This window comes from Aythya fuligula, chromosome 3, assembly GCF_009819795.1.
Source record: "Aythya fuligula isolate bAytFul2 chromosome 3, bAytFul2.pri, whole genome shotgun sequence".
NCBI lineage: Eukaryota > Metazoa > Chordata > Aves > Anseriformes > Anatidae > Aythya > Aythya fuligula.
Window position 1 is genome coordinate 42,300,780 of NC_045561.1, and position 21,296 is coordinate 42,322,075.

Here is a 21,296-nt window from a genome sequence, read left to right on the forward strand (position 1 = left end):
CACCTTTACGACCATAACCAAGTATATAGGTACAATAACTGTGGTGAAACTAATTTGAGGAACAAATGATAGTATTAAGATGTCTGATCTGCAGACACAGCTTGACATGATGCATCTGCTTTTATGTGAGAAGGAACTTTCTAGCAGGTGTAAGCAACAGAAACCATAAACCAGAAGACAAATTAAACATTTGGCTTTTGGTTTTCTTCACCCTTATACTACAGATGGACAACAGTGAGGTCAGTTCTTGTTATTTACTTTTTGGTTACTCAAAAACAATGTTTTAATTGAAATACAGTAGCCTATATTCGCAAATTGTGGAGATATCAGCAATATATTTTCCAACCTAGTTCACGCTTTCTTCATTGTTTCTGAATATTACCTTGTTTTCGTTTCCTTGTCAAAACAGAAATACTGAAACACCTGATCCTATTTGTGTTTCCTTTTTTTTTTTTTTTTCCCCCGATCTTTCTTTTTCTGTCCATCCACCCCCTGTCTTTCTCTTCAATACTACTAAAAGGTTTTATGGAAAGCTTTCAATTTTTCATGTATTTTAGGGGCATGTGCACATTAACCAATTGGGAGTGGCTGGAGGCAGAGGAGCGTGGCATTAGTACATTTACCAAACATCACCTCCATATAGGCAAGCTCAATTTGATCAGACAAGACCGGTCTAAGGTCTTTGATCAAACGAGACTGATGTAAGGTCTTTTAACCTCAAATCCTGTTTGTCCAGAGCAAGGTGTCCAGACCCCCCTGTTCCCATACTGACGCAGCATGACATTTTTAGTAATTAACAAAATCAGTTTATTTCGGTAATCATTAGGGGTTTGGGGTCGGCGTGAGATTAAGCACCCCAAAAGGGGACAGGCTGTGGGGTGGCTGAGCTGTTTGGGGGTTCGTCACTGAGGCGGCGGCCGCCCGCCATGGGGCGGGGCCGAGGGCGCGTGCGCAGCGGGGCCGTTGCGGCCGTTGCGGGCGGAGCTGAGGCGGGGTGAGGCGGGGCGGGGCGGCGGGGCCCGGCCGCGTCCCTCCCGGCCCGGCGGCAGCGCCCTGCCCGGGCCCGGCGGGGGACGGGGCGCTCCGGCATGTCGCAGGCCGCCATGTCCGAGACCTACGGTAGGAGCCGGGGGGGATGCGAGGGGGCTGGGGGCCGCCGGGGCAGCCTCCTGCCCTCGCAGCCCGAGCCTAGTGGTGGGTAGGGCAGGGGCAGGGGCAGGGGCAGGGGCACGGTCAGGAACCCGTGGGCTCGGTGGGAGCCGTGTGAGGCTCGGCCAGCTGTGAGGGGGCAGCAGGAGGGCTCGTTAGGGGGGCACCGGTTGTTCGTGGTCTGAACTCCCGTGAGCACGAACTGGGATCGCTCCTGAGCTCCTCTGGTGGTCTCTGAACAGGCAGCTGGACGGACAAGCAGAGAGGACAGAATGCCAGCAGTGCTCCTCTTGAGCCTGCCTGCCTGCTTTGCCAGCCCGTATTTTCACACTGTATCTTAACAAGTACATTTCAACACTTTTTGTATTGTTCCAGTGATGCAAAATAGCAATTGTAAGCCCGCTGTGACTCTTGATGCTTTCCGATTGTTTTGGTGTTCTAGAAAATGCGACCTTAAACTTGAAGGTCTGCAGCTGTTGTGGGTTATTTCATTTTTTCTTCTGAGTTTCAGTGTTTGTTCTGTATGTACATAAATCAGCTACAGAAATTCAGAGCTAGAATATGTGAGTGCCAAGATTTAGAGCAGATGGAGTAGTAAAAACTAAGTTATGGCATAACATACATGTAGAACTTACCAGTGCCTATGCTATGATAGTAACTAGATAGTTAGGTAGTAACTAGACCATGATAGTAACTAGTATCTATTTTTGCGGTGTCCTGTTGATGCTTTGAAAAGAGACTAAGAGCAGGGCAAGTACATGTGATCATTTCCCTGATGTTCTCCAGCTATTTTCAACTTGAAATTTCCATGAGCTGAGTATGGTTTCTGTTGAGAAGCCCTCGGTGGCTCTTTCTTCAATGAACTTGCGCAGTCTTTCCTTGAACTCCGGCAAATTTGCATTCACAGCATCCTTTGGCAGGGAGCTCCCCACATAGGCCATCTGTTCAGCAGAAGGCTCTCTTCTTGTTTTCTGAGGAGTTCTGCTTGATGGCCAGTTTTATTTGATGACCCTCATCCCTTCTGATAGGATGGAGTGTAATGTTTATCTCTGTCTCCCCTCTTAATGATTTCACTTCCAATTTCCTAGACCTGAACAAAGGAAAGGTAAATCAGGTTTGTGTAAAACAACAGTTTAAATTGCCTTCATTCTTACATTAAAAGGTCTAGAAACTTTTAAAGGCTAGTTGCCAGATCTCGACTAAGGGTCAGTTTTAGTTTTAACAGCTTTGGTTGGGTTGCCATTATTTTGGGGACTGTGCATTGCCTGTTCAGCATCATGAGAGAGTGTGGTTTGTGTGCTAACTACATGTAAATGTTGTATTTCCCCTTCTTTTCTGTAATTCTCCGGAACAGTTGGGATAGTTTACTGCAGAATAACTATATATAGCACTTCATAATTAGAAGAATCTAAGTAAATCTTTTGGCTTGCTGAGAAAGCAGTACAGACGGTATTTTTCCAAAAGTTATTTAGAAGAAATTTGCTTAACCCTCTTCCTTTCCAGGATATATCGGGTATCAGAATCATTTGGCAAGCCTCTGAGGTTGCTCAGAATTACTCTTGAAATTCTAATTTTACAGAGTTTGTTTTTTCCCAAAGATTTTTTTTTCTGCCTAATAAAACTGCTTTACATAGCCAATTCTGTTGTTTTACTCTCAGCTTTGATTTGAAAACTGTAATTGCTTTGATCAATTCCATTGCTTCTGGAAGATCTTTGCAGAACTTCTGCTTTAATATCAGTATTGTAAATTATCTGCAGTTGAAGTCATGGTCCTATGATTAAGGATGCTGCTTCTTTCTTACTGTTGCCAGCTGCCTTTAAGATACAGCCTTCTCCATATCAGTTTCACCATTTTATTTCATTGATCTCTTTCTGAGCCTTTGGACTTCAGGCTCCTTGGACTGTCTTCATGAATGCAAATGATCTTTAAGCATATGCTCCTTCTCCGGTAGGGTGTGGGGGTGGTAGAAACAAACCTTGCGTGGCAGTGGACCTGTTGCCCGCGAATTGTCATGTTAGTAGCAGTGGGGAATGAAAAGTTGTAACTGAATTAAATTTGAGAGTGAATTTAATATTGTCTGCAACGCTTGATATCACTACCTGTGGGGCCCTGGAGGCTGGAGACCTGTAGAACTTGAGTGCCAGGTTCTGGAACAGATTGTGAAATAGACAGATACTGCTTATCTGCTTATGATTTTTTGAATCTTTTGCTTGCATGTTTCTTCTACTGGGAGAAAGTAGACTTTATGGTACTTCTAAGTCAAATTAGGTTTAATCGGACAAACATCCAACTGTGGTTTATTGCAAATACATCACGAAAATAGAGCTGTCTCCCCTCTCTGTGGTGTTTTAGCATGGAAATGTGATGGCTCAAAGTTTGCTCTGGGAAGCAGAGTATAATAAAATGAATAATTAATAAAGATTATATTTGAGATTTTGCTCTTTCAGTGTGTGCTGTTCCATCCTCCCCCAGCTTTCAGCTCTGTTTGGAGTGGTAAAAGGAGACTGACAGGATACTCGGTTGAGGTATATATTGGAACAAGTTGGGGATTTCCTTCCACTGCTGTAGTATGATCCTACACAATCAATTTCTTTCCCTTACAAGGTTCCAGGAACAAAACCAAAGTAATTGTGAAGAGAAAACTCCGTGAATTTTGAGACTAAATTTAGGAAGAACTTTTTACTGCTGCTGTTGGGAGTGGAGGGTCACTGTAAAATGTGCATCTGCTGTAACAGTGGAAACAAATCTCTTATAAACATAATTTTCCTTTGAATAACTCCTGCTTTCTGAGATGCAGTGGCCTCTGCACAGACAGTAACTATGAACACATGCAGGCTTCCTCCTGCTTCCCAGCGCAAAACTTAAGCGTTTTCACATGGTGATAAATATGGATTGATTTTTAAATGGCTTATCCTTCACAGATAAATAAAAGGGACCTTTGGATTTTAAGTGGTAGAAGGCTAGAGGAAAAGTTGTACTACCTTTGAGAGAATGTGTGATGTTAGATTCCACTCAAATCTCTTCAGTGCCTACTTCCTTCCGTTTTCTCCATGAATATCTACAACTGCCATTCTGGTCATGAGTTTTTCAATCTGTCGCTGTCAGAGATGTTTCTGTTCATCCAAAAGTGTTTCTTCTTGGTCTAGGCAACTTGATTCATGCTTTTCTCCTTGTCCTCCCTCCCTTCCCTTCCACAGACGCTTCTCAGATGGTCTTTGCATTTGTCACCATGGTCTTCAGTTTATTTCAAAGCCTATTTTTTATTGCTCAGGTCACAAAGCAAAGCTGCCCTCTTCCAAGCAGTCTCTGTGCCAACTGGAACAGAGCTGAGTATATCGGTTCTACCTGTTTAGCTTGGAAATCCTTACTGCTGGAGAAAGGGGTAAGCAGGGAGAATAGCTCCTCTTTCCCCTCACGTGGAGAGAAAAGCATATGATAGTAGGAGCGCTTCAGAGCACTCTTCCTTTATGCAGACTGATGCAAAATCAAAGGTGTCTAACTATCAGGAAACCTTTTTAATTGGTGTGAATGTGAGTTTCCAAAGGGTCAGCGTTAACGAATGTATGTTCTAGTCTTTCTCAGGCAGTTGGTAGAAGCCTGAACTGTGATTGAAGATGTAAGTTGGTCTTTTTTCCCCTCCTGTGTTAGGAAGAGTATAGAAAACAATTCATTTCACATTACATTTTAAAGACTAGGCTGCAGTGGTTCAGAAGCAGCTCAATTATTCCTTCTGCTGGAGTAAGCTTCAGATGGAGAAGGAGGTTGGATGGCCTGGGGTGGTTTCCACATCGGCTGTCTGGTTTTGATCTGCTGTGGTGGTTGGGTCAAAGCCCACCATTGTCTCCCTTCTCCTTCCCCCAGCGTACAGCAGTTGGGCTGCTGGCACTGCTTTGGGGTGGAGCCGTGGTTTTACTCAGTCCTTTTCACCTGCGCTAGGAAGCCAGGATCCGTCCAGCTGCTCTGCTCCCTGGCACTGTGTGCGGTGTGGGATCAGGTGGGGCATGTAGCTCACAGAGGGGAGTAAGTTGACTCCTTGTACTGCCTTGGTTCCTTAAACAGCTGGGCTATGCTATCGTTCTTCATGCTTTCTTTAGTGAATGTCTTGTAACCCTTTTTCCTTCTGGCACAGAGTTAGTTTTCTTTCAAAATCCTGTCTACATAATGAAGACATTATTTACAGGCAGAGTGCTTTAACTTTTCTAGATCGTTTTAGTAACCAGCATGATAGCAAGCGTTTTTAGCATGGGAATGATGTTTCTTTTCAGCTTCTCCATGAACGAGGAACAACAGAGCTCATAAGAAAAGCTTCTCTAGGGTGACAGCCTTGGCAGCCGACTGGAATGTCGGAGCTCAGAGCTTCTTTGTCAATCACAAAAATGAATAAATAAAAGCAAGCTGTAAACGAAATAACTGAATTCCTCTGGGAGAGGAGGCCAAAAAGAAAAACTAGGACAATAAGCAATGGTACAAACACTAGGATATGAGTTGTGTTCAGTGAAATTGCAAAGAATTAATATATGGAAGGTTTTCCTGAGTATGAGTTACAGTGTGGGCACATAGCTTCTTTAGCCTGTCTCATTCAGTTTCTGTTTCTGAACAGTGCTGCATTTTCTGAGACATCCACACAGTTCAAAGAGAAGATGTTTCATGCCCTAAATCAAACAGAGAAAGTTATAAACATGTTATTGATATGGTTGCCATTATCATGCAGAATGACGCTGTAAGAAAGAAGTTCCACAACAACAAACTGAAAAAATATATTCCCTCTTCTTACCTGGTATTACCTTATTCATTGATAGTTTGGGCTCAGAACTTTAAAAAGCTCTAAACTCATTAAATATGGATATTTGTGACTTCTGTTATTGGCAAATGCTTTTTCTTGTCCTTCCTTGCTGGTGATTACACGTACACAGCATTCCAGATTTCCTGAAACGTGTTATCCGGTGCTTGTGGGTAAGCTATTAACGTGAAGTCTGATACAGAGCCTTTTGCTCTTTTGAACAATTGACATAAAATCATTTCAAGTGATAGAAGTACCTCTGTGCACATAACTGCAAAGCGTTACTTTCCTTACTGTACGAGTCTGTGTATTGTGAAAGAATTTCTGGTATAAAATTTTTAATAGAGGGCTTGGCTTTTTCCACTCTGTAGGAGACTAAAACACTTCTCTTCTTTACAATTCACTTGATTACAATATGAAACTGCACTTTCAAGTTCCACCTTAGAAAACAGGTTTGCTGCTTTGGCAGATGGAAGCTTTTTTTTTTTTTTTTTTTTTTTTTTTCTACCAAGCAAGCAGGTATTGAATCATCATCTATCCAAATGATTTTTCTGTAGGAGAAAATCCCTCTTAAAGTTGTCTGGTCTAATAGGATTTTGGTAGGAATTAGGAATCTATCTGTAAATTGCTGTTAGTGTGTGGTATCCATTTGAGGAATTTAATATGAAATCTCCAATACCACTCTGCTTTCAGAACAAAATCTGAAGCACCTCAGGAAATATCCAGTGCTGTTCTGAGGCCCTTCCATACCGTCCCTGCCAGTGACGCCGTTGGCTCTGAATTCCTCGCTGGCCTGCAGCCTGTCTGCGCAGAACAGAGCAGCTCCTCGATTGTGCCACTCAGCGGGGTTTTGTGCATCGCAAAATCTGGCTTTGGCAGCCACATCTAACAACAGGGGCTTAAAATGACAGGAAAAACTAGTGTAGGAACAGAGATTTGCTGTCATTCTTTTCCTCTTTCAGTTTGACAGTAGCCGTTAAACTACTGTCCATGGTGTGAGTTGTCCATGGACAAAAGAAAGGTAGATGTGATTTTTGTAGTTGCTTTTGACACAAAATTCTGACAAGCAGCATTTGCCAGATACATAGGAGAACCAGTTTTAACTGGATTTCAAATTTATATTTGGAAAAAACTGAGGAGACAAGAAACAGATTATTTTCATTGCAACTGTGTCTCAGAACATCGTGCATTTTGAGGAACTCTTTGAAAGTGGTAAAATCAGTGAGATTACACACACCCACAGTGGTCTAAATATATGGGAAGGTACACAAGACAGCTAACTAGTGCTGTGTGGTACTTAAAAAGAGACATTTGGCTTTCTTAGCCTAACACTTTGGGGCCATTAATGATATAAATACATCTCATACTAACAGTGAAGATTTGATATAGTCTGGAGAACGAAGTATTCTGAGTTTGAGTGTGTTTTGCGGCTGAGGTGACACGAAGGGTCCTTCTTTACTGGAAGAACCAGTACACACTTTCACAGGCTGAACCAAAATCCCTTTTCTTACTTTCTTTTTTATCTACAAAGCATGAGCAGCTGGGTGGGGGCGTGAAGAATGAGGAGTTTGGAACAGAATGTCTAGAGTATGTAAACGGTCACAATACTTGTGAGCAAAAAAAGCAATCTCTTCTTTCTGAGACAGGCAGAATACAGAGTCCATACCAAAGCCTGTTACAACATTTGGAACAGGAAAATCATGCAGAGGTAGAGTGAAAAACAGCAGAAACCTTTGGTAAAACAATACCTCATTTTAAAGATAACAAAATTTGGAAAACAACTGAAGACAAAGAATGGTGGGCTTTGCCAGGATTCATAGCCACTTGCTTTTTGCTTTTGGCATTGCTAGATGTTTATGATGCACCATAACAAATAACTCCTGCTTGAAACAGAATGAGCAGGTAGACTTCTTTGTGCATGTTAAATTTGACCTGTAAAGCTAAAGATTCAAAGAAGGTTCTGAAAGATTCACGTACCGGTGCTTTGACTTGCTTGGTATAGTCAAAACTAACACTAAGTTTTTATTTTTGTTGCTATTGCAAGCTTAATTCTCTTCATTACGTGCTTATTGGATGTCTTACTATGTTTATAAGAAACTGCACAATAAAGCTAAGAGGACTATAAAAAGAATGGTGCTGGTGGAAAAATAAATAGTGAATCATGCAAGAAATTTAACAGTTGTCTTGATGGCTCGGTACTGGGGAAGTAATTGTAAACCTCCTAATCACAGTTTATCAGTGTAAATGTTTGAGAGTGATAAGACAAGGAGGCTTTCTTCAGTCTTCAGCCAACCTGAGAGTAGACCTGGAGAGGTAGTATCCAACTGAATAGATAACAATACAAATGACATCTTGAATACTTGCCTTGCTACATGAACACTGATGTAAATGGTTCATAAGTAGGCAAAGTGCCAGCAGTAACTGTATCTTCATTTACCATACAGAGGAGACATGAAAGCAGCCATGCCAGAATAAAAAATACTTCTTGCCTCTGAATACATAGGAAAATCATTCTAGCTGTTCCAGATCATACAAGTATTAAAAGTGGAAAATATATATATTTTTTTTTTAATCTAGATGTTTTTGTACTTTTTCTTAGGAGTCAATGTCGTTATACAGGGTATTTGTACTGACTCTAGCTAATAGCTTATATAACCTTAAAACAGGTTGCTGGTATACAAGCCAATCACATGCCTTATAATTCAGCTATTTTCATCTCCTCTGTCGTTCTTGTATCTCCATAAGCTAATAGCATTCTTAGCTCTTATTTTGTAACCATCACTGTTGAATAAACTGGGTTACTCTTCAGATTTATCGTTATGTTGCCCTCTCTTCTCCATGAAATGAGAGCTACTGGAGTAGATGGTCTGGGTACTTGATCTTACAACAAAAATGTGAGTTCTTACCAGAAGTTAACTTTTTTTTGTTTGTTTGTTTTAATCTTCAGATTTCCTGTTTAAGTTCTTGGTCATAGGAAATGCTGGAACTGGAAAATCCTGTTTGCTACACCAATTTATTGAAAAGAAGTGTAAGTATACATGAGCACAGTAAGAGTTCTCCAAAGATTTATCTTTCTCAACTGAATTATAATTATTTCGAGAAACACCTCGAGGATGATAATACGTAATTACCAAGGAACAGTGCATGATTCTAGGAACTTGAACTATGATCTCGCGTCTGATATGGACAGTTGCATACTGCTAAGAATCTGTGGTATCAACGGTCTACGTAGAGCAAGTGCCTTAACTTCAAGCTCGAAAGAGAAAATGTATCTTATTCATTGGCAAGAGTGGCAGTTTGTGTTTGGCTTTTCCTTTAATTTTAAATTGTGTCAAGGTATTAGAAAACAGGTGAAGAAAATGTAACAGACGTTGTCTGTTCCCATTCATTAATGGGAACCAGGAATGATTTGATTAAGGCAGGTCATCCTAGTAATTTTGAATTCAATAAGATGCTCAAGAATCGTAATAAATGCTTTATTTTCTGCATGGTGGCAGTAGGCTTATGAGTGGCACTGATTTTCGCTTGCTCAAAAAGTAGTTGATAATTTGAACGCTGAAGAGTTTGGATTTTGTGACAACTAATCATTTACCCTAAGTACTCTCTAAATAACAACTGTTTTTTTTGTATGTGTTTTTTTTTTGTTTTGTTTTGTTTTGTTTTGTTTTAGTCAAAGATGATTCAAATCATACAATAGGAGTGGAATTTGGTTCAAAGATCATAAACGTTGGTGGTAAATACGTGAAGTTGCAGATATGGGACACAGCAGGACAAGAGAGATTCAGGTGCCCTTTTCAGCCATTTCATTAAATGTTGTTTCTTCAATTATTACTTTTGATGATGGGTGTTGTTTGTTTTTTTTATCCCTGCTTATAAGGAGGGAAAATGGACTTTGAGAATCCCTGTGTGGCTACATTCATTGAAAACGCTTTATCAAAAGCCTAGTTATAAATAGTCTGCTGCTGCGTAGCTTACTGTGTTTAAAATCATGTTTTATTTAAATAAATAAATGTTTCATAGTGTAGATTGCATTATATTAACCCAGATCTGAAAGAACAGAGATGTAACAGCGTGGTGATTTGCACCAATGGCCAACTAAACTCCACTGCACTGCTCTCTCACTCTTCAAAGGAAAGGGATGGGGGTTGAGAAACTATTTTGGGGAAAAAAAAGTCTCACCGTTTGAGATAAGCCTAATTAAAGAGAAAAGAAAGAGGAAAAAAATACACAAAGGTCATGTGGAAGCAAAGAGAGAGAAAAACAGTCTCTGCTTTCCATCAATGAGCAATGTTTGGCCACATCTTGGGAAACAGGGTCTCACTGCATGTAGTGGTTGTTTGAGAGGACAGGCATTTTTATAGCAAGAGCCTCCCTTCCGTGTCCCCTTTTCCACCTTTTATTGCTGAGTGTGACTCCATACCATATGGAATATCCTTTGGTTTGGGTCAGCTGCCCTTGTGATGTCCCCTCCCCACCTCTTGCCCACTGTCAGCCCGCTGGCTTTGGGGTGGTTTGGAGGGAGTCCTGCTGCTGTGCCAGCACTGCTCAGCAAGAGAGGTAACACTGGTGTGATACCAGGGCTGTTCTAGCCGCAAGTGCAGAGCACAGCACTGTGTGGGCTGCTGCAGGGAAAGTTAACTCCATCCCAGCCAGACCTGGTACAAATAGAAATGGATATCTGTAATTCTGTTTCAGGTCTGTAACAAGAAGTTACTATAGAGGTGCTGCAGGTGCTTTGCTTGTCTATGACATAACCAGGTAAGAAAACTACTGCGTTTTGTTTATTGGCTATCAGACATAGTTAACAAATAATTCTATACTCCCCAAGTATCTAATCCTCAACAGAGAATGAACAGGAAGAAAAGAAAAATGTAAAAAAATAATTAGTTCTAGTGTGTACTCAAGTCTTGGAACTTGCTCACGTGAGATACTATGAATGCCATAAATGTAAACAGAACGTAAGGGTTAGAAAAATAGATGGGAATGGGCTCACCAGTAGCTATTGTAATCATGGTGGACTAAATGCAGCCGCTGGCTTAGGAAGCCTGTAACCACCATCTCTTGGAAACTGAATAAATCAGGGAAGGATCACTGTGCACGTCTCGTTGTTCTGTTCCTGAAATCTTTTACATTCATGGTTTTACAAAGCTAAAACAAACCTCTGGCCTGATCTGTGTTGCTTAGTTTCATAGCCTTCAAAACAAATAACCTGGCATTGGCAGGGTGCAACAGAAATTTAGAGCAGACTTGAGCCACTTTTAACCAAGGCAGTACACCCCTATTTGTGGAAATTGCTTGTTAGTGTTCCGGTATAACAGGTCATCTTCTGGAGAAGCTAGCTCCACCTATGCATTCCTTAACCATAGCCCCCCCCAAAAAACTGTTCATCTGTACTTTATTTTTCTGGCCACCATTGACATACTTGTCGGCTAAGTTTCATGTAGGTTCATAATGACTTGGCTAGGTCTGTTGCTTTTTGTCCTGTGAGTGTACTGTTCTCCTCTGGGCAATCTTTGAAATCAGTGTTTTGTGCTTAAGGTCAGCTGGACTCATTTGTCAGTCCTGTTTCTTGAAGGCTTTAGCATTGACCACTACTACAGTGACTAATGGTGTGTGCATAACTGCCTGCACTGTAATTGGTCTTAAAACAAATGTGAAACTTCAGGTCAGCAAGTCTCTGTAAGTGTAAGTTAATTATTATAATCCCATCTGAAACTTAAGAATCGGTTGAATTCCATGTTAAACAATAACTCATTCTGTTATCCCTACATTTCGCGTACAGAAGGCTGAAACTAGATCAGCACTAAAAATTCTAACCTTTCATTTTAACAGATTATTTTATTATTTATTTTGACTTACTCCAACCTGTGGGATTTTTTGAGTGAGTAACAAGCAAACTTTCAGAGCCTTGCAGAGGCTACAAGTAGTCTAACTCATCCTGAGCTATGGATTTTTTTTGTTTGCTTTTTTGTTTCATCAGCTGTTCCCCTTCCATCCGGGGTTGTCACTCCAAACCATATTAGTGGTATTTTACAAGAGGTCCTACTTTCAGAGAGCTTTAGAGCCACAACTGGGATATCTGTATGTGTTTTAGCAAAACATAGTTCATAGGACCTGGTGTCTAATTAGAATTTATTAATCAGAATGACTATCTAATGAAAGGAGGTACGGCAGTGGAACAGAATATTCATAAACACAAGGAGAAGTAAGCTGAGAGGTATTGCTCTCTAAAGGATCCAACAGCACATGTACACAGCTAGCGTGTTTCTTGACTTTGAATATATAAAATACTGCTGAAAAGAAATTGGCTGTGTTTGTGATTAATTGAACTTCTGCGTTTTAAAAACTTTAAGCTTTTAAATAGTTTCATGAAAGAACTTGATACACTTCACAGTTTATTGCTTCATAGGTGACTTGCCTGACTAGCAGCAGTTTGTGGCTTGCCACAAATACAGACTTGCCTTCTAAGTTTTATCTCAGTGATCTGTTCACTAGAAACAAGTGTATTCTAATATGAGATGTTATTTTCTTCGCAGCCGAGAAACCTACAATGCACTTACTAATTGGCTGACAGATGCAAGAATGTTGGCAAGTCAAAATATTGTAATAATACTGTGTGGAAACAAAAAGGATCTTGATGCAGATCGTGAAGTTACTTTTTTAGAAGCATCCCGGTTTGCACAAGAAAATGGTAAGTAGTACAAAATCATCATGTAATGATGAAAGATATCTTACATTTAAAACAATTTATTTTTTGTGCAGATAGGGTTGCTTGGCCCACTGTAACTTGTAAAGTATCTGTGGAAGAGAGAATCCTGTTAGTACACGAGGCAGAGGGAAAGGACAGTGTCTGTAACAAGAACTGCACGTACTATTTAAGTCCCATTACCAGTGATTCTTCCAGTCATAGCTGCTACTTGAAGTGTAGCAATATAGTTTGTAGGGAGTGCAATACAACCTCAGGTGTTACCTTGCCACCAGTGGGCTGGAGAGAAAATAGAGAGTAATATTTCCTGGTTTTCAGCTTCTTGTAGATATTATACATTATAGAAAAGGTTGGATGGTGTTGACTCCAGATGAAAGCAATACGTTTTATTCATGAGAAACAGTTCAATATATGGCATGGATCCAGAGGACTATTACCTGGTCTGTAGTATCCAGAATTTTCAGTCTTTCAAGACGTATTTCAGTGGCAGCTAAAGCCAGTCTCATTCCGAGCTTCTGCGCTACAGTCCTGCTAACAGTAACATCTGTTTTCAGTTTGCAAATTGATGATGAAGTCGTTTCTACCATGTATCTTACTATGGTTGCTGGCTGTCCTCTTGCATATAGTTTTCTATTAACAGGAAACTATATGAAGCTCTTCAGCTTCATATGCTATTTTGCATGTGCAGCCTAGGCTATTGTGTTTAGATTCCAACTTGCTAGGTTTGTATAAACTTCAGAGGAAGTTTTTTTGGTTTTTAGTTTTGTTTTCAAAAATTGATTTTTTTTCAGGACCATACTATTCATAGTATGAGGATAGCTCTCCTCTTGTTTAAGAAAAAAATATTGTTCCTATCAATTTTTATGTTTGAATTACTATATCAGATATTTCAGACTTGCCTTGAGATTGTTTTTTCTGGTGTTAAATACAGAGCTGATGTTCTTGGAAACAAGTGCACTAACAGGGGAAAATGTTGAAGAGGCCTTTGTACAGTGTGCAAGAAAAATACTCAATAAAATTGAATCAGGTAAATAGAGATTAATATTATTAATATTATATTAATACTATTATATTTTTTAGAAAAAAATAATATTAAAGTATACACGTAAGTATAATCATCTAAAGTGAATTAATTGTAATAAAATAACCCGTTTGATTTATAGCCATATGTTTTAATGGAAATGAACATTCAAGTCAGATCTGTATACCTGAAAGGAGGAGAGGGGTGGATTATGGATGTTTTGACGTGGCATTTACCTTAATTGTCAGCTCAGAGTATGGGCAATGCGTTCTGTGGGTTGCTATGTCCATACGGGCATGAAGCATGACATTAGTTTTAGCAATGCAGAATAAAAACCTAACATGGGGGCAGGCATACCTTTTATTTCTGCTTCTCATATAGCAGGAAATGTGGTCAGGAGAATTTAAACATGAACACAGAAGATGCCGGGGATGTTTCCTAGCAACTGTATTCCCTGAAGTGACCTCCCTAGCTCTCAGTTGAAATCATTTTTTCTTTTGCAGATCTAGAAATATACCAGAAGCTTCTCAATGCAAGTGGGCAGGTTTCTATCAGAAACAGACTCCCAAGTGTTGTGTCATTAGAGCTAATCTGTTGTTCTGATTTCTGTCTGTCATCAGCTGTCCAATGTCTCACAAGTTTTAAGAATGGGCTATATTGAAAAGTATCTCAGACTCTAATTACACATTTTGTATGCCAAATTTATGTGAAAAGAATGCAGTATTTTCACAGGAGTTTCCTGATTACTGTATTAAATAAATGCCAAATAGCAACCTTCATTAAAAAAAAATGAAGAAAAGAAAAGCAGAGTATGGCTAGCTAGTCATGATACTGGATTTCCATGACTGATTTAGGCATTAATATGACAAAAACGAGTCCTGCTTTCTGTGAGCTGCTTGTCCTTCCCCTTGTGTCATCACACATGCATTGAATCATGAAAAAAATGAGCCTGGAGAGGGCCTCTGGAGATCTCTAGTCCACCCTCCTGTTTCAAATAGGGTCAGCTTCAAAGTGAGAGCAGGGTGCCCAGAGCACATCGAGGCATATTTTGAAATGCCCCGAGACATACAGTTCTCCTTGTGCTTCCTGTGTCTGTTGCCTTTTGTCCTTCTATTGTGCATTTCTGAGTGCAGTCTGACCCCAGCCTTTAGACCCTTTTAAGATCCTGTAGTCCTGCATTTAGATTCTCTCTTAGCCTTCTCTTCTTCAGGCTGAACAAACACAGCTTCCTTAGCCTCTGCCTGAGCTTCAGCCTGCAACTGAAGTTGGTCTCAGTGGCCTGAAGAGGTCTCGGGGCTCTCTCCTGTACTCTCTCCAGTTTGTTCTTTTGCATTTGTGGAATGCAGAACTGGACATACAGCTCTCAGTGTGGCTTTGCAAGTGCCAAGCAGAGTGAAATAATCACTTGTCATCCTGCTGGCTACACTCCTGCTATCACAGCCCTGTGCATTGCTTACCTCCTTTGTCATGCGTGTATGCTGTGTCTCATTGTCAGCTTGTCCATCAGGACCCCCAGGTCTTTTTTGGCAGGGCTGCTCTGTAGCAACTGGTCAGTCCCCACCCTGTACCAGTGCTTGGGGTTGTTCTGTCACAGATACAGTACTCTGCACACGTAGGTACTGAATGTCACGAGGTTCCTGCTGCAATGCTTCCTCTAGTTTGGTCAAGGTGCTTTCTGAATGGTAGCCCTACCTTCAGGCTCTGCTCAACGTGGTGTTGTCTGCCAACTCACACGGGGAGCAGATACGTGCAATGAGCCTGAATAAGTTACCTGAATTATTTAGAGGGATTTTATTTATTTATTTATTTATTTATTTATTTTACCTATATGTTTCTAATCTTGGCCAGTTCACCATGGAGTAAGAAATGGAAGAGCATTTCTGAAGGTACTGGGTGTGAAGTAAACCAGCCACAGAAATGGATTAGCAGTAGCCAGGAAGGCTGAGGCCATTTCCTCCGGGAGCAGTGCTGTGCAGAATCTTACTGTCAGATTGATCCATTTCTGTTTGGCTTAGTATTAACAGTGCTTGCTTGTTAGTCTCTGAAAGCAGGTGTCTTTTAACATGAAACAGTGTTTGCAGAACACATTTTAGGTATTTCCTTTGTTAGAAGTAGTGCAAAAACACTTCTGCTGCAGCCTAGCTCAGAGACGAACTGCTTTGTCGTTACAATTAAGGGCACGCAGTTGTAATTACAGGAGAAAATAGTATGGTTTTAGAGTTGCCTACAAATAAACAGAATTGCAATAGATCTCTCCATAACTAGAGCAGAACAGCATTTTATGTTTGTATCTGATGTCGTTTAAAGTGGAATGTATTATTTGTAAGTGATCCATCCTCTGTGACCATTTTGTTTCTCCTCAGGAGAACTAGATCCGGAAAGAATGGGCTCAGGTATTCAGTATGGAGACGCTGCCTTGAGACAGCTGAGATCACCACGTAGAGCACAAGCACAAAGTGCTCAAGAATGTGGGTGTTAAAGAAGCAAAGCACAAAATTCCAAATACTCGCTTTAGATACAGAAGGTAAGTTAGAAAAATCTCGTGGTGTTTGGTAAACTACTATATTTCATAAATGGGCTACACTAACTGCTTGGCATTTTCAGTTTCACAGCCTGTAAAAGCAGCAGCATGGAATCTAATGAAATAATGCACAGTAGAGGTTTACACAGGAATAGTATTCCTACTGCTGTATTTGAGGTTTTTACTCTGAGGAATGCTGCGGAAAACATTTGAAAATTCTGTGTATCTGAAATGCATTGTTCTTCTGATACTTACCTAGTGCTCTGTAGAAAAAGTGAATCATTTCCATGATATTGTGAATAAATATTACTAGGAATGAGAATTCACAAAACGCATGGGGGCAGTATCTTGCCCAAAACTATTAGACAGTATTTTCTGAAAAATAATGGACTTTAAAGACTGACACTTGGAAATGAAAGGTAGTACTGGATTTCAAGCTTCCACTGACTGTTTTTTTCCCACTTTCTCCCTTAGTCACTGAGGGTAATTAAAGAATTGCTGTGTATAAGTTGTTCCAGCCTCATTAAGCCTTAGCTCTCTGACATGAGGGCAGTGATATCAAATTAAGCTATTACTGGAAGCATAGTTACTACGTCACTCTTACTGTATTCATTTTTATCAATTTGGGCAGTGCATGGCAGCATTACTCAAACTGCCAGCAGAAGCTTTACAGAACGTTAAATAAGGCCACATTCAATTATGTGTTCTCATATTTTGTTCTATATTCCAGGAGCTTAGCTCCCAATTAAAGCCCAGAATTTTAAATAATGCATGAGAATCCTTTAACTGCTTTCCTCCCTTTTTTTTTTTCCTCCTACAAAATACCTTCCTTCAACTAAGACTGCTAAAAGGGGTATTCATTTAGTCCAACTCTGTATGGCTGCACAGCAGTGCCTATTTATTGATCTTATTTCAGCTCTTGAGATTTCACATTGGTCAGTGTAAGTGATGGAGTTCTTATGTATTTTTCAGCTGTCCATGTAAGTGACGTTTGAAGAAACAAGGTTTGAGAGCTATGCAGTTTTTAAACACGCCTTTCCACTACATCCAGACAGAGCAGATGACTGCTGACAGAAAGGTGCGCTGTGTGCTATGGGTGGAAGAACGTCCATGTGACACAAAGCCTGTAAAGGGAAGCTGATAATTCAGTGGACAATGTTAAGGTGGTACCTGTATGTAAACATTTTGTTGCCTAGTTTTGTTCTTTCATCTTTAGTTGAAAGCATTGCTATATACTGTAAATAATGTAACAGTAAATTTACAAAGCATGGTATACTTCTATGATGATAGAATGTTGCACTACGAGCAGTTTAATATTTTATTTTTTTATCATATAAACTGAAATATAACTGAGGTAGGCTTTGTCATGTTTGTCGCACAACAGTTTATATTTATGCCATATATTATAAAACCACTGGCAGTGTCAGTAAGAGGTGGCTGTTTGTTCTTCCTTCTTAGTTTGACACGTTCTGACAAGGTGTTTACACAGGTGATTTTCAACATAGGGTTAGACCCATACTTAACTTTTTGTAGCACATCAAATTGGAGAAGTCATTTTTATTGAAGTTCACATTTCCTATTTTATCATAATTCTTAAATATATTTTGAAGTTATTTTACCAGAACTTAGAAGTTCAGAAAAATGCTTTTAAATCTCTCAAATGGCTGTCAACTGACATGCATCTTGGATTTTTTTTGGTTCTGATGTTTTGTTTAGCACTGGTGTTATGTTTATAGTACGTATATGTGAACGGAGCTGTGCATCTCCTGTGTGTTTTGTAATTCCAGTGCAGGGGCTTATGGAAAACCATCACAGTAAGAGTTCTATTTAACCTCTTACTTCTGACTAAGAAATTAACTGGTGAAAATGATTTCTGGTGAAGCATACCTGGTAAAGTACAACCTTAACCCAAGTGTTTTTTTCTAGACTATCCTGAACATTTGAAAGTTAGAGTAGTATTATCTTGTTCTTAAACACCTATAAAGTACAACTAAGAACTTGAATTGTAACATTAGACTTTAAGGAACTTGGATTCTGCCTTTCTGGAGTTCTACATTTTAACTTTTGTTTAGATACTATATAATGCTATCCACATTGCTTCCAGAAGACTTGCATGATAGAAGAAAAAAATGCATACTACTGATGTAGGTCTTTCTTCCTGTGAAGCTCATCAATGAAATCTTCAGCCTTGGTGCTGATTTTTATATGTTAGAAGAATTCATTCTTCCCTTCTGCTGTTTTTGTATGGTGGGGAAGAGGTATGAAACAAGAGATCAGGAATCCTGTTGTCATTGCTTAGCTGGAGACAGAAGAGACTTGCAGAGGGTTCAAGAGGGAGGAGAGAACCACAAGTAGTGAATACCATTTTGTCAGTGTCATGACAACTGATCAGGTAAGAGATGGGGCTTTTGTGGAGCTGTGGAAATAAGTTCATGTTTCTTGGGGTAGCCAAACTCAAACTGCTGGGGGGGAGTGACATTTCAGTTGCACTGAAGCACAAGTAAAAATATCACCAGTGATTTCTAACTTGAAAGGGGATGTTATCCTGGAAGTACAAATCAACACAAAATAGCTCAGTGTTCAAATTCTAAGGGTAAAAATGCTTTATTTTTCTATATGTGAATCTTCCCTATTTAAGGGACATCAGTCAAATGCCCATTTAAAAAATAAATCAGAAAACTAAACTGAGGCTCTAGTTCAGAGGGCGGTTAATGCACGAGAGCAAACCAAAAGTGCTACAGAGAGGAGCAGTATACAGTTTTCCATGGAATTAGAATTGCATGTAAAAGAAAAGTCCAGACACTTTCAGTTCAAATAGATGCTCATTGCAAAGTTATATACCCTTGGCTCATCTCTGAATTCAAAGTACAAAATAATTAAGTTTGCTATGTACTAGAAAAGTCTAGGCTTAATTTTAAAAAGGTTGGAAGATCAAAAGCTTTTCATGTTATAGCTCTCTATGTATGTCTTAAGATTTGGATTTTTATATAACTGGTGAGAATTTATTCCAAGGCATTTTTTTTGTTGATAAACTGTCTCAAAAATATACTTGTTAATATTAATCCTGCATTTACAAGAAGAACTCCAAGTAACCTTACCTGTCTTAGTCATGACATTTTGGCTTCCATTACTGGAAAAGCAAGTTCCCCGAAGTAGATGGTGAATGCAGTTACCTCCTCCAGCACGTCCAAATGGCAGATTGTTCAGCTGAGTGTGTTGCATTTTTGCTACAGTTCTTGAGGTTGGGGCTAAAGCTGTCAGTTCTGAAACCCCAAACCAATACTGAAATACTGGAAAAGTGATAGAGGAATGTGTTTCCCATGATCTAATCAGATTTCTTGGTACACAAAAATAAAAGCTGTGCACCTGCCTGCCATGACAGCACTGATAAAGCCAAAGGTCTCCCTTCCAGCACTGTTAAAATGGTTGAAGTGGGGTTGGCACTTGATCAAAACTTGTTATTACAGTAACAGTTGAAATGGGGGGAAGTGTTGTTACTTCTGTTGCTTTGTAGTAGTACACTGCTGAAAGAAAGCGCTCTACAGGGTGTTTCTTATTTTAAAAATATGTTCCTGTCCTTTTTCCTTTATATACAAGAGTGGCCCTTCATTTATACTAGCTCATGTGATCATTTTGGTAATGTGTCTGTGGTTAAGCAGCAGTAAGCACAGTTTTATTTTTTAACAAATTGTCTTATGCTGTCCCCTTCCCATGAGGAAGGAAAGAATACCTTCATTATAATCAGGCTTGCCAGGTTTTTACCATTTTCTTATACTTAGACCATTACTATATTAGCACATATTATATCTGGTTAATATACATGTTTTGTGAAGTGTTGCACCCTTAAGCTGTATCTCACTGACATTTAAAAAAGATACTTTCTAAAATGGCAGCTTCTGAGGAGAATACTGTTGGAAGCAGTAGCTTTCTAAGCTTTGCTGTTTACTCTTTTCCTCTGAGTATTTTTATTTCTAAAAATAACCATCATGCCCATAAGAGCTCTGGAATCAATTTTAAGCTTTAATATTATAGTTCACACAGCAAACCAAACCTAGCTCACATAATACTAAGTGATAAATGTTAAATTATGTATGGCTTTTAGTGTAAAGTTCTTACTTTACCAAAGCAAGATGGCTTAGTTTTATACAAAATACTAGGCACCCGGATCCTAGGATTTACTGGATATGGAACTTTAACCATTCAGAGCTTTAGAAGATTTAAATGTCTTATCAAATCCTGTCTTGCCTTTTAATGAGGCTGCTGGCCTATACTATCTCATTTCATGCTTGTATTTAACCCCAAATAAAGAAACTTTGATTTTCTAGGTGTTGTACTGCAAATCCTGTTTATTTTCACTTCTGCCTGATAAGCTACATCCACACGACAAATATTAGATGGCCTCAAAACCAAAAAGAACACTTTTGCTGAATTCATGGTGAAGCTGAGCTGGTAGAATATCAGCTAGGAGAACTGGAGCACAGTTTCAGCACATTTCCCAGCAGCAGTCACTGTATTTCTCCCTGGCAAGCAGCTCCCCCAGCACCCCCACCACACAAGGCAGCCCCCACCCTGGAGCACTGCTGCTGCCACCCACTGTTAGAAAGGCAGCAGCTGCCAAGGCTGCCTTCCACAGAGAATCTCAGCTCCTGCATGTCTGAGCTGTGAGGCTGCATTCAGTTACTTGGTTCTTAGCCTTGCTGGGTTTGCCTTTTTGCTCTAAGGATTCCAATACCGATTAATTTCTAGAGAAGATATATCTTCTAGAGCTCCTGGAGAGCATGGTTTCAGAAGATACATTTTTAAAAAAAGCAAAGGGAAGATGTTTCTGTGCAACCTGAATCCTGTATATGCTCTTATAACTTCTACAACCTACGTAGCAACAGATTATCCCCTTTCTTTGTACTCAATTAGATACATCTCCAATAGGAACTATGCCTCTTGAGCCTTAAAAAAAGAACACTGAGAAGTTATTTGTGTATATGGCTCATTTGCATTCACATTCAGTACACTGAAGGAATTAAGTCTTAAGGGAAAAACTCATCACAATATCAGAGGAAAAACATACCTGGTAGTTTGAGTTGTATTCCTCATTCAGTATATATATACGATCACAGAAGC

General features: G+C 39.7%; 1 protein-coding gene across 1 annotated transcript; it reads left to right on the forward strand.

The window, feature by feature from the left end:
- Nucleotides 1–1,025: 1,025 nt before the first annotated feature.
- On the forward strand, nucleotides 1,026–20,502 carry RAB4A (RAB4A, member RAS oncogene family). The gene is made up of 8 exons (XM_032183778.1): nucleotides 1,026–1,119; nucleotides 8,878–8,958; nucleotides 9,601–9,715; nucleotides 10,626–10,688; nucleotides 12,467–12,621; nucleotides 13,568–13,663; nucleotides 16,021–16,181; nucleotides 17,151–20,502. The coding sequence occupies exons 1-7, from the start codon at nucleotides 1,089–1,091 to the stop codon at nucleotides 16,134–16,136; spliced, it is 657 nt and encodes a 218-aa protein (XP_032039669.1). The 5' UTR covers nucleotides 1,026–1,088; the 3' UTR covers nucleotides 16,137–16,181; nucleotides 17,151–20,502.
- The last annotated feature ends 794 nt before the right edge of the window (nucleotides 20,503–21,296 follow it).

Bases quoted from the DNA above. Each gene is read 5' to 3' on its own strand.
- RAB4A (XM_032183778.1), top strand. From the start codon at position 1,089: ATGTCGCAGGCCGCCATGTCCGAGACCTACG. The intron at 1,120-8,877 runs GTAGGAGCCGGG...TTTAATCTTCAG, and splicing joins CGCCATGTCCGAGACCTACG to ATTTCCTGTTTAAGTTCTTG. The intron at 8,959-9,600 runs GTAAGTATACAT...GTTTTGTTTTAG, and splicing joins CCAATTTATTGAAAAGAAGT to TCAAAGATGATTCAAATCAT.